Raw genomic sequence first — 17,131 nt, 5'->3', positions numbered from 1 at the left:
AGCTCATAGATCGAGAAAAGCCGAATAAACTAGTTCTGGAGTACACGGTTGACATAATTTTTAACTACCAGCATCTCGTGTTTTTTTAAATAGTTGACGGATCGGAATTACCGTTCCAACTTGAAAGTCCAGTCCGCCGGAGCGAAATGACACAGGAGCTTGGCAAGTAAGTAACACGGTCCAGTTGTATACAGGTGTGCAATACTGTATGAATGACGATCTTCCATAGCCTAACTATCCAGGTAGCCTAAGTAAACTAGTGTAAGCTACTGGATCACAATTGTCATTAAAAAAATATTTTTCGTATTATTCTTACAGATGTATTTAAGCTTGTTTAATGCTGATCCTGTAAATGTTTTGAACTGGGTTTCATTTAATAATATTTTTAGCATTTAGAAAACATTCGAAGGAAATCTATTCAATTAATGGCAGTTTGATTGTGTATTGAACTTCTTAGACAATGTACACAAACAAATACTGACACAATTAAATCGTCTAATTTCTGTACCTGACGATGAAATTGATTTGCTCCTAAGCATAGACATTAGTCTGACTGCCATGACACAGACAGCGAATTGAATACCTGTCTTGCTGTTAGAGCAGGATAAGAGATCTGTCAAGAGTGCTACTGCTTGAAGGTTACACTTACAAGCCTCCTGCTCACTCTATGGGACTCCTGTCCGTGTAAAACATAACATTGAAGAGGTTAGGGCTATTATTGGGCATAGTGAGGGGGATTCTGAACTTTAAATGTTGGACTGTCCCACTGTGCAGAAAGGGGGATTCTGAACTAAATGTTGATCTGTCCCACTGTGCAGAGAGAGGGGGATTCTGAACGTAATGTTGGACTGGCCCACTGTGCAAAAAGAGGGGGATTTTGAACTTAATGTTGGACTGTCCCGCTGTGCATAAAGAGGGGGATTTGGCCTCCCGAGTGGCGCATCGGTCTAAGGCACTGCATCGCAGTGGGTTCGATCCCAGGCTGTCACAGCCGGCCGTGACCAGGAGACCCATGAGGTGGCGCACAATTGACCCAGCATCGTCTGGGTTAGGGGAGGGTTTGGCCGGCTCGGATTTCCTTGTCCCATCGTGCTCTAGCGACTCCTTGTGGCGGGCCGGGCGCCTGCAAGCTGACTTCGGTTGCCAGCTGGAGGGTGTTTCCTCCGACACACTGGTGCGGCTGGCTTCCGGGTTAAGCAAGCAGTGTGTCAAGAAGCAGTGCGGCTTGGCATGGTTGTGTTTCAGAGGACGCATGGCTTTCGACCTTCGCCTCTCCCGAGTCCGTAGGGGAGTTGCAGCGATGGGACAAGACTGTAACTACCAATTAGATATCACGAAATTGGGGAGAACAAAAAGAGGGGGGGGGGTTCTAAACTAAATGTTGGACTGTCCCACTGTGCAGAAAGAGGGGGATTCTGAACTTAATGTTGGACTGTCCCACTGTGCAGAATGGGAGGGGTTCTGAATCTGAACTTACCCTCGGACTGTCCTACTGTGCAGAAATAGGGGGGTTCTAAATCTGAACGTAATGTTGGACTGTCCCACTGTGCAGAAAGGGAGGGGTTCTGAATCTGAACTTACTCTCGGACTGTCCTACTGTGCAGAAATAGGGGGGTTCTAAATCTGAACGTAATGTTGGACTGTCTCACTGTGCAGAAAGAGGGGTGTTCTGGTGCTCCAGAATGAGCCGTCGTACAGCGGTGGTCAGCGGCAGGCACTCACTGAGGATGACGAGGCATGGAGGACCTTCCTGGAGAACCCCCTGACGGCCGCCTCCAAGGCCATGATGAGCATCAATGGAGATGAGGACAGTGCCAACGCTCTGGGCCTCCTCTACGACTACTACAAGGTACCTTATATATACCTACTATATTACTACTACTATATACCCACTATACTATAAAGATTCTATAAGTACCTCCACTGCCATAGATGTATCATAGATGTGTGATAATAATGTATTAAATTACTTTTCTAGGTGCCACGAGATAGGAGAACGACTGGACAGCCCAAAACAGAAGAGCTCCTGGGCGATGCTGATCCAAACAAAATGTAATGAATCTCCTTAGTTATGATGTTGTTATCCAGTTATGACTTATCATACTTGACTTTATATTTACTGTAAATCGAGAAAAAGTGTGTTGAAGTAAAGAAAGCTGTGTTCTGAGATGACCTTTACTCTGATCATCTCCTCAGAAAATTCATGGTGCCACTCCAAGACTCTCCCCTGAGGACCGTCCCTCGCAACACCGTGGTCCAGGGCAGCAGCCAACCCAGCCGGATGGACAAGACCCGGGCTCTCTACCCAGCCTCAGACTCCATAGTCTGCCTCTCCACCACCTCCAGCCCTCCCTCCTACTCCATCAGCACAGGGCGGACCCTGGCCCCATTGGGCCTCCCCCCTGGACCCCACAGTTCCCAGTCCGACGGAATGGCCTTCAGTCGCCAGCTCAACCACAGCCAGTACAGCCCCAGAGCTAAGAGCCTCACCCCCAATTCCACCTACACAGAGCCCTACAAGGACAGCTCCAATGAGGTAGGTCCTCTAACTGTTACTCCAGAACCAGATTGAACCAGAGCATAATTTTACACTGAGCAGTGCAAGCCTCTCCTGGAGCTGTACTGCTTACACCTAGGTTTCATTGAAATGAATGAAAGCGTCTCACGCTCTGTAAAAGTAGCAGGCTTGTGAGAATCAGCCTATTCACTTTTATGGAGCCAAGGAGGCATCATCCATATTTTCATTGATCTATGGGGTTGTAGTGTAATATGTAATGGTCACCTATACAGATTATTATGGGTGCCTCCCAAATGGCACCATATTCCCTATAGTGCACTATAAAGCCAAGTGAATAGGGTGCCATTTGGGTCACATCCTATGTCTATGGTGCTAATGTTCCCCTGGAATGTTTTGTTGTGACCCACAGGTCTTCCCTCTCTCGGAGGAGCTCCAACAACGTATGGCCTCCATCCCTCCCGGTGGATACCCTTACTACAGCTCGACAGCAAGGTAACATACTCAGTCAAACATGGGATAGAGACAGTCACTGAGAGACAAATTCCTGTAAAAGGCCAAATAAATTAACTGAACTTAGTGTGTTTTCAAAAATGCTTTCATAGTCACCAGACATCAGGATGTATGATGACGAAGAATTCTTTCTCTATCTCAGTCAACACTTTGAGTACATGCTGGAGGCTCCCCAGTCTATCCGGCCCAAGAGCGGCAGTGGCCAGATGAGTTACCTGAACAAGGGCCAGTTCTACCCTATCACCCTGAGAGAGCTAGGGGCCCCCCCGGTCCCACCCCACCTCAATGGAGAATTCCGGGTATGAGCTTCTCTATTGTATCTCTTCTATTTCTATTCTTATCGCTCGCTCTCTCTCTTTCTCTCCCCCCTCTCTCTCTCTCTTTCTCTCCCCTCTCTCTCTTTCTCTCCCCTCTCTCTCTTTCTCTCCCCCCTCTCTCTCTGTCTTTCTCGCCCCTCTCTCTCTTTCTCTCCCCCCTCTCTCTGTCTTTCTCTCCCCCCTCTCTCTCTCTCTTTCTCTCCCCTCTCTCTCTTTCTCTCCCCCCCTCTCTCTGTCTTTCTCACCCCTCTCTCTCTTTCTCTCCCCCCTCTCTCTCTCTCTCTTTCTCTCCCCCCTCTCTTTTTCTCATCTCTCTTTCCTGACTTCTTATCTATTTCTATTCTACAAGTATCTAGTGTGTCTCTAGGTTTGGGAAATGTTTTGGGAATTACTTACTGATGGAATATTTCAGAGTGTGGTGATGCTGGTGTTTGGAGAGGAAAAGTTCACAGATGACCAGCTCAAACACTGGAGATACTGGCACAGCAGACAGCACACAGCCAAGCAGCGCTGCATTGATATTGGTGAGGGGTTACACACATACATTCATGCATACACACACTGCACGCATACGCACACACAACCGTGTGCATTCACACACTCTCACTCACACTAGGGCTGCACAATTAATCGAATTCACATCGAAATCGAAATATTGACGTGCAATATTCATATCGCAAGAAATCCATATCGCACGCAATAGCCGTGTGCAACGTCCGTTTTTATAATTGACTACGTTTTTCTCCTCTTGTGGCCTCTTTCTGCACACATCAACCCGAGCCCTCTGTCATTCAAGCAGCGCAGTTCCTCTTCCTCGCTGTTAGATTCACTATAAGTTTGCATGCTGTTGTGTTAGGTCAAATGCAGTCAACCGATTGTTCCAAACAAGAACGATGCTGCTTTACACACACACAAATACACACACACACACACACAACCAAAACAGTCACATATGTACCTATGTTCTCAGAATCAGTATGTAAACATTATTGTTTGTGTGTAAAACATCCTGTTGTATCTCTTCCCTGTTTGTTCATCCCAGCTGACTACAAAGAGAGCTTCAATACGATCGCCAGTATTGAGGAGATCGCCTACAATGCCATCTCTTTCACATGGGACACTAAGGACAAGCCACGGGTAAAAGAGGCCAATATCATGTGGCAGCAGAAATCTTTGTGTGAAGATTTTGGGCTCTGGGGTGAAGTTTCCCCTGGGTACAGATCTAGGATCAGCTTGCCATCCCCAATCTTAACCTTAACCAATGGTGTAAAAAATGCCAAACTGACCCAAGTTCAGCGTCTAGAGGCAGCTTCACTCTACACCAGATTTTGGAGCAAAATGTATGTCTATGTTTTGTCAGAAAAAGAAAGTAGTTACAAACAATCTCCAGCAGGGGGAGACATACACAAGTAAATCAATCATACACAACACTTTGAAACAACCCAGGACTATAGTTACTAGAGACTACAATTTTCTACCTTGGTTTTCTACCTGCATGAAAGAAATGTCATACTAAATGGAAATAAACCCATAAATGTGCATCAGAACTGTTCATTCAAAAATATTTATCTAATTCATTCAAATGTAAAACATTCTGTCTATTACTACTCTACCCTGCTATTTTTTGGTATGTTTTCATGTCATTATTGGTGCTTTTATGCAATGTTTTTAATGTGTTGCATGTGAGCCTCATGCTTTTCTGTCCAATGTAAATTGGATGAACAATAAAATGTTTAGAATTTGAATCCTCACGTGCCTTGATCTTTGCCCCCTCAGGTGTTTGTGTCAGTGAACTGTCTGAGTACAGACTTCTCCCCTCAAAAAGGAGTGAGGGGCCTTCCTCTCAACCTCCAGATTGACACCTACAGCTGTGGTAACCATGGTGAAAAGCTAGTGCACAGAGCCTACTGCCAGATCAAGGTGTTCTGTGACAAAGGTGCCGAGAGGAAGATCCGAGACGAGGAGAGGAAGCAGACTCAAAGGAAGGGAAGGGGACAGGAGACAACTGCAGCCTGTGAGTACAGTACACCTGATTTAAGTCAGACACATACATATAGATATATAGATATATAGATAGATAGATAGATACATACATACATACATACATACATACATACATACATACATACACATACAGTGCATTCGGAAAGTATTCAGACCCCTTGACTTTTTCCACATTTTGTTACGTTACAGCCTTATTCTAAAATTGACTAAATCGTTTTTCCCCCTCATCAATGTACACACAATACCCCATAATGACAAAGCAAAAAGAGGTTTGTAGATTATTTTGCTAATTTATAAAAAATCCAAAACTGAAATATCATATTTACATAAGTATTCAGACCCTTTACTCAGTACTTTGTTGAAGCACCTTTGGCAGCGATTACAGCCTCGAGACTTCTTGGGTATGACGCTACAAGCTTGGCACACCTGTATTTGGGGAGTTTCTCCCATTCTTCTCTGCATATCCTCTCAAGCTCTGTCAGGTTGGATGGGGAGCGTTGCTGCACAGCTATTTTCAGGTCTCTCCAGAGATGTTCGATCGGGTTCAAGTCTGGGCTCTGGCTGGAGCAGGTTTTCATCAAGGATCTCTCAGTACGTTGCTCCGTTCATCTTTCCCTCGATCCTGAATAGTCTCCCAGTCCCTGCCGCTGAAAAACATCCCCACAGCATGATGCTGCCACCACCATGCTTCACCGTAGGGATGGTGCCAGGTTTCCTCCAGACGTGACGCTTGGCATTCAGGCCAAAGAGTTCAATCTTGGTTTCATCAGACCAGAGAATCTTGTTTCTCATGGTCTGAGAGTCCTTTAGGTATCTTTTGTGAGGAGTGGCTTCCCTCTGGCCACTGTACCATGAAGGCCTGATTGGTGGAGTGCTGCAGAGATGGTTGTCCTTCTGGAAGGTTCTGCCATCTCCACAGAGGACCTCTGGAGCTCTGTCAGAGTGACCATTGGGATCTTGGTCACCTCCCTGACCAAGGCCCTTCTCCCCCGATTGCTCAGTTTGGCTGGGCGGCCATCTCTAGGAAGAGTCTTATTGGTTCCAAACTTCTTCCATTTAAGGATGATGGAGGCCACTGTTTTCTTGGGGACCTTCAATGCTGAAAATAAATAAATGGTACCCTTCCCCAGATCTGTGCCTCGACACAATCCTGTCTCGGAGCTCTACGGACAATTCCTCCGACCTCATGGCTTGGTTTTTGCTCTGACATGCACTGTCAACTGTGGGACCTGATATAGACAGGTGTGTGCCTTTCCAAATCATGTCCAATCAATTGAATTTACCACAGGTGTACTCCAATCAAGTTGTAGAAACATCTCAAGGAGGATCAATGGAAACAGCATGCACCTGAGCTCAATTTTGAGTCTCATAGCAAAGGGTCTGAATACTTATGTAAATAAGGTATTTCTGTTATAAATTTTTTATAAATTAGCAAAGATTTCTAAAAACCTGTTTTCGCTTTGTCATTATGGGGTATTGTGTGTAGATTGCTGAGATTTTTATTTATTTAATCCATTTTAGAATAAGGCTGTAACGTAACAAAATTTGGAAAAAGTCAAGGGGTCTGAATACTTTCCGAAGGCACTGTATATATATATATATATATATATATATATAGTTTAATCTCTCGTGGACAGACAACATAAACATAAATTGTACTGTAGATCTGTTATGATACATGTGAGATAACGAGCAGCATTAAGAATGAAACACATCGAGAATCTCACTGCCGATAGGTAAACAGTGCGAGGCCGTTCCTTCTCTCGCTCGGTACCTGCTGCGTGCCAACCCATATAGCGACAAACCTGCCATATCTACTTGAAGAATCACAATTATCGTCAGTGGTCAACAACTTGACTTTGAGCCAATCAGAAAGCATGAGCCCCCACGTGGGGGAGCCAACAGAAGTGACAACAAAAAGGCAAAAAGAGGGCATTTTCTCCTTATATCCACGGTTAAATGTCATGAGCCAGTCACACTTTATATGCAGTGTAGGCTATGGGATGGTAGCTAGCTAAGTGCACAGATGCAATGCACACAACACTAAATACTTCCTCCAAGCTTGCTAACCACTGTAGCTACTATTGACATTATAATTAAGTCATAATGGATTAGTTTCCATGAAACAGCTGCCGAGTTAGTGCAGTGTCCTTAGATAGCTAGCTATGTTGTGCTAGCTAACGAATATGCTAATGTTAGTTAGCTAGCTATACATTTGGCTATGGGCTGGCACTGGCAGTATGGGATTATGGAGAGTGAATTAAATTGTTTGTTTGTCATCTGGCTAGTATCATCAAGGGCTTTCTACAAAATAGCAACATTAGCTCAGCTAGCTAGCTTGCTAACATTGGCATCTAGACCATAACCTAAGCAACACACGCAGACATGCATTGCCAAACAAGGCTACTGCCACCTTTTGGTTTGGAGTATTTTAACAAGGCTTTGTGGCTGACGACTTCAATGTCTTTGCTGTGTGAACACAAAAGAGATTGACTCCCGACACTGTTCAGAGGTGTAATTACTTTCAGCTGGCGAACGGTAGACAATCCTATGTGTGTGTCCCTGCTCTTAGTTCCGGTGCTTTGGACAAATCACGATTTCGCTGGTGTTAGCTTATTTTGGCTTTCGGAAGGGTAGGGGACATTTGGCCTATAGACTTGCCTGTAACTTGCAAAGAGAGAGGGTGGAGTTCTTCAGTCCTGTTCTCTTAACACGTATGGACCCAGAACTTAATCCAACATCTGACCAATTACGCAAGACTTTAGTTCTGTGTTAACTGAGATTAATATATAGTGCTTTTAACAAATATATTTTTCTTTGTGTGATTCACAAAATCCTTTACTCAACTAACCCCTAAAAAGCAAGCTAGGGAAACAGCATGTCAAGGGTAAAAAACTCAGTCTCTAGAGTTCACATACAATAGTAGACATGTCTCAATAAAATAAAAACACCTTGAAGAAAAGGAAAAGCACTTGTTCTTTGCAACAGCAACAGTCCCATTTGTCTCTTCTCACAACCGATGGTGGAGTGCCCAGAGTGGAAGGCCCCTATTCTAGTGAGCGAGACTAGTGTCCCATCCTGCTCCCATGTTAACCCCTCTACCTCTCCCTGCTGTCCTGTCACAGATGTGGAAGACCCTCTGAAGCTGAAGCATGTGGACATAACATTGTTCAAAGCCATGAGTGATATGGACTCCCAGCCGGTCCTCTTTATCCCTGAGGTCCACTTCCCCAGCACCCAGCGCCACCACGTAAGACCTACATTACATGGAAGGATAAAACAATTAAAATATAAGGCATTAAACCTCTCTCTTAAGGCCTCCATTGTACCGATATTGTATCTAAATCCAAATAGGTTTTCTAGAAAGCTACTAAGAGAGGCCCATCCTATGTTTAAAACCTTACATTTTCAGTGGATTGACAATGTATCCCTTTTTTAAAGTATCCTTATTTTTAAATAAAGTCATACAGAGTTGGCAACAATTTCAATTTCATCCTCCAGAAAAGGTAGATCTAATATTACAGAAAATAATATGGCTAAACTGCAATATATTGATTGAGAAGAAAAACACATGGGGGGGAGTTACTAGAAGGGTATAATATTTATGAAGGACATTGTAAACAAAAATTGTAAAATTATGTCACACAAGCAACTAATAAGTGTCTATGGAGGTGTATGCTCAATACAAAATTATAACCAACTCATCACGACTCTGCCACAAAATTGGAAGAGACAATTACTTAAAGAAGATATTAAAGAATTAGTCTACCTGCCACCTATTAAAAATCATAAATGGCTTAAAATGCTTAGTATAAATAATTTTTTTGATCAATTTCACTTAAAGTCAAAAGGTTTGACAGCAATACTGTATACATTTCAAGTCCGTTGGGAACAGCGTTTTGATGTCCCAATTCCTTGGCATCGGGTCTATGAACTGACATATAAAACAACAATTGACACCTCAATCCGTTTGTTTAAACTATTATATAAAATACTTGCTACAAAAAGAATGCTCAATATATGGGGCATTGAATAGTCAGCCTTGTGCAGACTGCCACGAGGAAACAGAATCAATAGAACATATTTTCTTGTACTGTCCATCGGTGGCTCGCTTTTGGAGTCAGGTCCAGGAATGGTTGTTATGTCATAATATCAGGGTTCAGATGGACCTGCAAACTGTATTGTTAGGGGATCTGAAAAACCACAATCAGTCAATGAGAAATATAATTATACTCTTGGGTAAAGTATTTATTTTTAGACATGTTATAAATAGGGAGGTTCAGGACCCTCATAAGTCATCATAGTAAAATGGAGGAATGTATTGCAAAAGGAAATAGCTAAATGGCATTATACTGGGAAAGATGGGTTAATCTGTGGACATCGGAGGGTTGGCATTAAGATCAGAATGAATGGTGGATTGGCCGCTGTGGGTGAAAATCCAGCACTTGAGGAGATTAGGAATATATTTATAATTATTTAACTACAGGTACCGTAGATGAGAGCGAAATAGCTGTAAGTAGCAGTAGAAGTATTAGAGGGGATAAATAAAGGGGATTAGAAATTATGCAAACAATTAAATTAATAGAACCGACAATCTATCTGAAATATTAAAGCTGATCTACCCCACCCCCAAAAATATATAAAATAATTCTACCTTACCCATATTTAGGGTTGCAAAATTCTAGTAACTTTTCCAAAGTTCCCGGACTTTTTAGAAATACCAGTTGGAGGATTCCTGGAATCAAGAGGGAATACGCAGGGAGGGAATCCTCTAACTGGGAATCCTCTAACTGGGATTTCTGGAAAAACCTGGGAACTGCCCATGTTACACTGCAACATATCGTCAAACTGACCATAGTCTCTAGGGACGTTTTGTTTTTAGCCTTTGCTAGGACCGAGCAACATTTTCATGGATAATTTGTAATACAAATTAGTTTTTAAAAAAATAGACACCTGGTTGCATACATGGGCACCCATGACAATACTGCTGATTCATTTAAATACAAAAATCTGCTGAAATACAGGAGTAAAGCTCATCATTTATAACAAGACTTACTTACATTTGTGTGAGATCACATGTAAATACATGAGGGGGGGAAATGTCATTTTTGAGACATATTTTCAGAAAATTTCATGAGACATGTTGTGCAACATAAAGAACACAAAGGAGTATACAAACTAAGAGACAGCAGTCCTCAAATAGGGGTGCTTGTGCTACACTGACTGGAGAGTTTCAGTGGAGTTGGTTTGAGACAGTAGTAGCTGAACAAATAGCCCAGGTAAAGAACTTACAGTGGGGGGGAAAAGTATTTAGTCAGCCACCAATTGTGCAAGTTCTCCCACTTAAAAAGATGAGAGAGGCCTGTAATTTTCATCATAGCTACACGTCAACTATGACAGACAAATTGAGGGAAAAAAATCCAGAAAATCACATTGTAGGATTTTTAATGAATTTATTTGCAAATTATGGTGGAAAATAAGTATTTGGTCACCTACAAACAAGCAAGATTTCTGGCTCTCACAGACCTGTAACTTCTTCTTTAAGAGGCTCCTCTGTCCTCCACTCGTTACCTGTATTAATGGCACCTGTTTGAACTTGTTATCAGTATAAAATACACCTGTCCACAACCTCAAACAGTCACACTCCAAACTCCACTATGGCCAAGACCAAAGAGCTGTCAAACGACACCAGAAACAAAATTGTAGACCTGCACCAGGCTGGGAAGACTGAATCTGCAATAGGTAAGCAGCTTGGTTTGAAGAAATCAACTGTGGGAGCAATTATTAGGAAATGGAAGACATACAAGACCACTGATAATCTCCCTCGATCTGGGGCTCCACGCAAGATCTCACCCCGTGGGGTCAAAATGATCACAAGAACGGTGAGCAAAAATCCCAGAACCACACGGGGGGCCTAGTGAATGACCTGCAGAGAGCTGGGACCAAAGTAACAAAGCCTACCATCAGTAACACACTACGCCGCCAGGGACTCAAATCCTGCAGTGCCAGACGTGTCCCCCTGCTTAAGCCAGTACATGTCCAGGCCCATCTGAAGTTTGCTAGAGTGCATTTGGATGATCCAGAAGAGGATTGGGAGAATGTCATATGGTCAGATGAAACCAAAATATAACTTTTTGGTCAAAACTCAACTCGTCGTGTTTGGAGGACAAAGAATGCTGAGTTGCATCCAAAGAACACCATACCTACTGTGAAGCATGGGGGTGGAAACATCATGCTTTGGGGCTGTTTTTCTGCAAAGGGACCAGGACGACTGATCCGTGTATAGGAAAGAATGAATGGGGCCATGTATCGTGAGATTTTGAGTGAAAACCTCCTTCCATCAGCAAGGGCATTGAAGATGAAACGTGGCTGGGTCTTTCAGCATGACAATGATCCCAAACACACCGCCCGGGCAACGAAGGAGTGGCTTCGTAAGAAGCATTTCAAGGTCCTGGAGTGGCCTAGCCAGTCTCCAGATCTCAACCCCATAGAAAATCTTTGGAGGGAGTTGAAAGTCCGTGTTGCCCAGCGACAGCCCCAAAACATCACTGCTCTAGAGGAGATCTGCATGGAGGAATGGGCCAAAATACCAGCAACAGTGTGTGAAAACCTTGTGAAGACTTACAGAAAACGTTTGACCTGTGTCATTGCCAACAAAGGGTATGTAAATATAACAAAGTATTGAGAAACTTTTGTTATTGACCAAATACTTATTTTCCACCATAATCTGCAAATAAATTCATAAAAAATCCTACAATGTGATTTTCTGGATTTTTTTTCCTCATTTTGTCTGTCATAGTTGACGTGTACCTATGATGAAAATTACAGGCCTCTCTCATCTTTTTAAGTGGTAGAACTTGCACAATTGGTGGCTGACTAAATACTTTTTCCCCCACTGTAAGTAGTTTTTTGGGTGTATCTGTACTTTACTTTACTATTAAAATTTGTACTTTTACTTCATTACATTCCTAAAGAAAATAATGTACTTTTTACTCCATACATTTTCCCTGACACCCAAAAGTACTCGTTACATTTTGAATGCATAGCAGGAAAGGAAAATGGTGCAATTCTCGCACTTATCAAGAGAACATCCCTGGTCATTCCGACTGCCTCTGATCTGGCGGACTCACTAAACACACATGCTTCTTTTGTAAATTATGTCTAAGTGTTGGAGTGTGCCCCTGGCTATCCATCAATTTAAAAAACAAGAAAATGGTGCTGTCTGGTTTGCTTAATATTAGGGATTGTAAATGATTTATACTTTTACTTGTACATTTGATACCTAAGTATATTTTAGCAATTACATTTACTTTTGATACTTAAGTACATTTAAAACCAAATACTTTTAGACTTTTACTCAAGTAGTATTTTACTGGATGACTTTCACTTTTACTTGAGTCATTTTCTATAAAAAGTATTTTTTTTGTATGACAGTTGGGTACTTTTTCCACCACTGCTTATTAGCAGTCGTTATTTGCATAGATGTCAGTATAGATATGGATATCGGGTATCTAATCTTGCTCTTTGTCCTTTATCAGGCATGCCTATCAGATGACGGTGAGGATGGGTGTGTACAATTCCTCTTTTAGACAAGAATTGTAAAATCTGGTAACATGTATAGATGCTACAAATGGCTATAAACGTAATAATGAAATAATTGAAAATGGTGTATACCCATAATAAGTGATTAACTGCATTTTCCATACTCGTCCAGACTCATGATAGTCATACATGTTGTGTTTGTTTTGCTGCAGCTTGGGGCAGAAGAGACTGCTCGACTATGATGAGGACTTTGACTCAGCCCCTCACAAGAGAGCCAGGAGGGAGGAGCCAGAGAAAGGTACATCAAATAGTAGAGACATATGCAGACAGACAGACAGACAGAGTGAAAAAGAGACGGTTTAGTGAAGAGAAGGCATAAACCGGAGAGAGAATTATAGAACGAGGGAGCAAAAGAGAGAGAATGAGTGAGGGAGAGAGAATTGAAAATAGCATGAGAGAGAGGGAGAAATGCTTTCTGCACTGTAGTTGTGTTTGTTGCTCTGGCTGCTGTTGTTCAGGCTGCTCCCACCTAGTTCAGCTGACTGAATTTATGTAAACACAGGCCACGTGGCTTCCAAAGCCCCCCTCCCACTCTAGATGCACAAAACACAACACACAAACACACTCAACCGGTGTGGAACGTGATCATTTCCCTGACATGTAGACCAAACGGGATTGTTTTTTTTCCCAGTCACGTGTGTGGGGGGGAAAGGTTCTAAGAATGATTAGGGTCTGTTTGATGTTTGGTGTGGTCTCTCTCAGACTAGTCTATTGCTGACCAGGCTCATAGTCAATTCCCAAGACGCCAGCGTGAAAGGAGCAAAGAGCAATTACAGTCAGTCAATGGTCCAGCCTGCTCTCAGTATAACAAAGGAGTGTCCAAAATGCCTCCCTATCCTGGGCTATGGTCAAAAGTAGTGCACTATATAGGGAATAGGGTGCCATTTCAGAGACAGTCCATGTTAACTGAGTTTCACTATCTTTATGGGGGGTGAGAGTGGCAGTTGTTTCAGCATGAAAACACACCACAACCATGGAAACGTCACCCAGCAGGATATTAGGGCAATACTGTAGTAGTTACCTCAGTGACTTGACTGAGAGAGAAACCCACACAGTATTTTTATGTGTGAAACTGTCTCACACCCATGTCAAAAAAAATACCTTGTGTGTAATCCCACCTCTATTTGCTTATGGCAACTCTCCCTCACACTGGGGGTTGGTGTGGTATCTGACTGTACCTCTCCCTCACACTGGGGGTTGGTGTGGTAGTATCTCACTGGGTTGGTGTGGAATTTGAATGTACCTCTCCGTCACACTGTGGGGGTTGGTGTGGTATCTGACTGTGGGGGTTGGTGTGGTATCTGACTGTACCTCTCCCCCGCACTATGGGGGTTGGTGTGGTAGGCAATATTTTGGTGTGGTATCTGACTGTTGGTTTCGTCTCTCTCTGTGTTCCTCTAGTGCTGCTCTACGTCCGTAAGGAGACAGAGGAGGTGTTTGATGCTCTGATGCTGAGGACGCCCACTATGGCAGGACTACTGGAGGCTGTGAGCAGATGTTGTTGGGTTCCATAGAACCTTTGTTTTTGCAAAAGTATTTTCAGAACTCCTCGACTTTCGTAGATGAGTCTAAAATAAATATATTTAGCTCAGAATGTCTTCTTTGACATTACTGTATTTATACTAGGGATATCATTTCTCAACAGGCAAAGTTAAAAAATAGCTGGAGTGGGACTTTAATACTTGTGAATACTTGTCTGATAAGTGTTGTATGTTTTGAGTGTGTGCCAAATGAATGACCTTGATTTTCCCCCCATGGGTTTAAATACATAGCAAGCGCAGACATAGCTATTTGTGTAAAGTGTGCCACCCTGGATGCGTCCTAAATGACACCCTATTCCCTTTATAATTAACTACTTTTAACCAGGGTCCATAGTGTTCTGGTCAAAAGTAGTGCACTATATAGTGTATAAGGTGCCATTTGGGACGCAAGCCACAGTGACACAGTCAGATAGGTTTGTTTCCTGTTTGTGTCTGTCAGGAAGCAGTCACTCGTCAGAGAAGGCACACAGGCATTCAATGGAATGTATTGTATTGTCTAACGACTGTTTGCACCCAGTTCTCATAGGGTGTTTCCCATGTTTTTCGTCACATCTCTAGGTAAGTGATAAATATGAGCTGCCACTTGGAAAAATGGGGAAAGTCTACAAGAGGTGCAAAAAAGGGTAAGACCGGTGTCACTGCTCATGATCTAGGTCACTGCAAATAAATTTTGTCCCAAATGGCACCCTATTCCCTATATAGTGCACTACTTTTGACCAGCGCCATAAGGCTCTGACAGAAGTAGTGCACTATATAGGAAATATGGTGCCATTTGGGACGCATAAAAGTAGATAATCTATAACATGTTTATAGATGTTATTGTCTCCCGAGTGGCGCAGTGGTCTAAGGCACTGCATCGCAGTGCTAGCTGTGCCACTAGAGATCCTGGTTCGAATCCAGGCTCGTCCAGGGTAGGGGAGGGAATGGCCGGCAGGGATGTAGCTCAGTAGATAGAGCATGGCGTTTGCAACGCCTGGGTTGTGGGTTCGTTTCCCACAGGGGGTATGAAAAAAAAAAAATATATATATATATATGTATGCACTAACTGTAAGTCGCTCTGGATAAGAGCGTCTGCTAAATGACTAAAATGTAAAATGTAAAAATATAGAGTAAACTCCACTTTGAAAGAAGTAAATCACTTCTACTGTCTTATCTGTAGGATCCTAGTTCATATGGACGACAACATCATCAAGCATTACTCCAACGAGGATGCCTTCCACATCCGCATGGAGGAGGTGGGGGGGAAGGTCCTGCTGACACTGACCGAGATCTGAGCTCCGAGCCTGGACAGGGGTGTATACATTAGGGCACGCAACGTTTAAAAACGTTTCGCAACGGAAAATTAGAATTTCTTATTGGACCAGTCCAGGTTATTGGACCTCCCTGTTTTAGTATTTTTTCTTCTGTTTGGTGCCTAGTGAATATGAATACGACCCTGGTCAGGGGGAGTGGAGTCTGTTGTTAGGGGCCTCCTGGGTGAGGCCCTTGGAGGTGGAACACTTGGAGGGGTATGAGGAGGGGCCCAGAACAGTAGGATTAGTCACCTGTTTACACAACTGTAACATACTTCTACAAGTAAAAGTAGATATTTCTACAACTAAAAGTAGATATTTTCATGAGTTCTGCCTTTCTGCTGCACCAGTGCCTACGAGGCCATTTTCTGGTGTGGTTGGTTGCGCAACATTGCTACCTCGCTCGCTGGCTGGCAAGATTTTTGTTGTTGTATTTTCACGTAAAATGTGACTGATTGATTCACTGTATCTATGTTAAAAGTTGAAATTATGTTGAGGAACATTTGGAAACAATATTGTGTAATGGCCAATGATATTTTCCTTCCTTAAAATTAGACTTTTTGTACTACTACTTTACAGTATATGTATCTGTGAACAAATGATTTTCCAGACGAGATGTTGTTTAGAATGTCAGTGTTCATATAAGTTCATATTATGTATTCTTTTCTAAGATATGCAGTGGTCAGTTTAAGAAATGGACTTGTAAAACATGATGCGGTGAGCGGTTAGGGCTATTTCTGTCTGAGTACTTACTTTTATCATTCTTTTTCAGAATTCTTGGAGGTGATATGTTTTTTTTATTTTTTATGTTTACATCATGAAAAAAGTTATATAATAATGAATTCAATAATATATGTATTTATATTTACATTTTGTGCCAAGTATGGTGTGTGTATCTGAATCTAGATATATAGGCGTCAGCACCATATTTTGTGATGACAGAATGTGAATATTTCTTTGCAACAGGAAATTGGGGTGGGGGTCAGGAAGTGTGTGTTAGTGTTTCAAAACCTTGTCTTTCATGCAAGAACTGAAATCAGTCCTGTAAACAGATGCTTACCTACAGTGGTTATTAAATTTGTTAAAGTCATTCTTCAGACTAAGCATTTCTTTGCACATTGTGTTTTTGTAGGGGAACTTAGCTCAACTGCATCAATGAGGCATGAAGCAGAGAATGTGCAGATTTGGTGATTAGGCTCTGGTCAAAAGTAGTGCACTATATAGGAAATAGGGTACCATTTGGGATGCAACCGTAGTGTCCCTCTGCCAAGTTGAGTTTTATGTAAATAGAACCACATCAGAGAGTGTGTTTTATAGCCCTTTAGGTTGAGTTAGAAAAATAATATA

General features: G+C 42.5%; 1 protein-coding gene across 1 annotated transcript; it reads left to right on the top strand.

Moving 5' to 3' along the window:
* The first annotated feature begins 32 nt into the window (after window positions 1-32).
* LOC121549075 (grainyhead-like protein 1 homolog) lies at window positions 33-16,874 on the top strand. Its single transcript, XM_041860900.2, has 15 exons — window positions 33-166; window positions 1,657-1,849; window positions 1,979-2,052; window positions 2,197-2,536; window positions 2,928-3,010; window positions 3,171-3,327; window positions 3,758-3,869; window positions 4,388-4,482; window positions 5,122-5,359; window positions 8,475-8,599; window positions 12,888-12,916; window positions 13,104-13,189; window positions 14,353-14,438; window positions 15,051-15,115; window positions 15,652-16,874. Exons 1-15 carry the CDS (start codon window positions 147-149, stop codon window positions 15,764-15,766), a joined length of 1,818 nt encoding a protein of 605 aa, XP_041716834.2. The 5' UTR covers window positions 33-146; the 3' UTR covers window positions 15,767-16,874.
* Window positions 16,875-17,131: the final 257 nt, after the last annotated feature.

The sequence above is a fragment of the Coregonus clupeaformis genome, chromosome 33, assembly GCF_020615455.1.
Source record: "Coregonus clupeaformis isolate EN_2021a chromosome 33, ASM2061545v1, whole genome shotgun sequence".
NCBI classification, from domain to species: Eukaryota; Metazoa; Chordata; class Actinopteri; order Salmoniformes; family Salmonidae; genus Coregonus; species Coregonus clupeaformis.
This window is presented reverse-complemented; position numbering and strand designations above follow the sequence as displayed.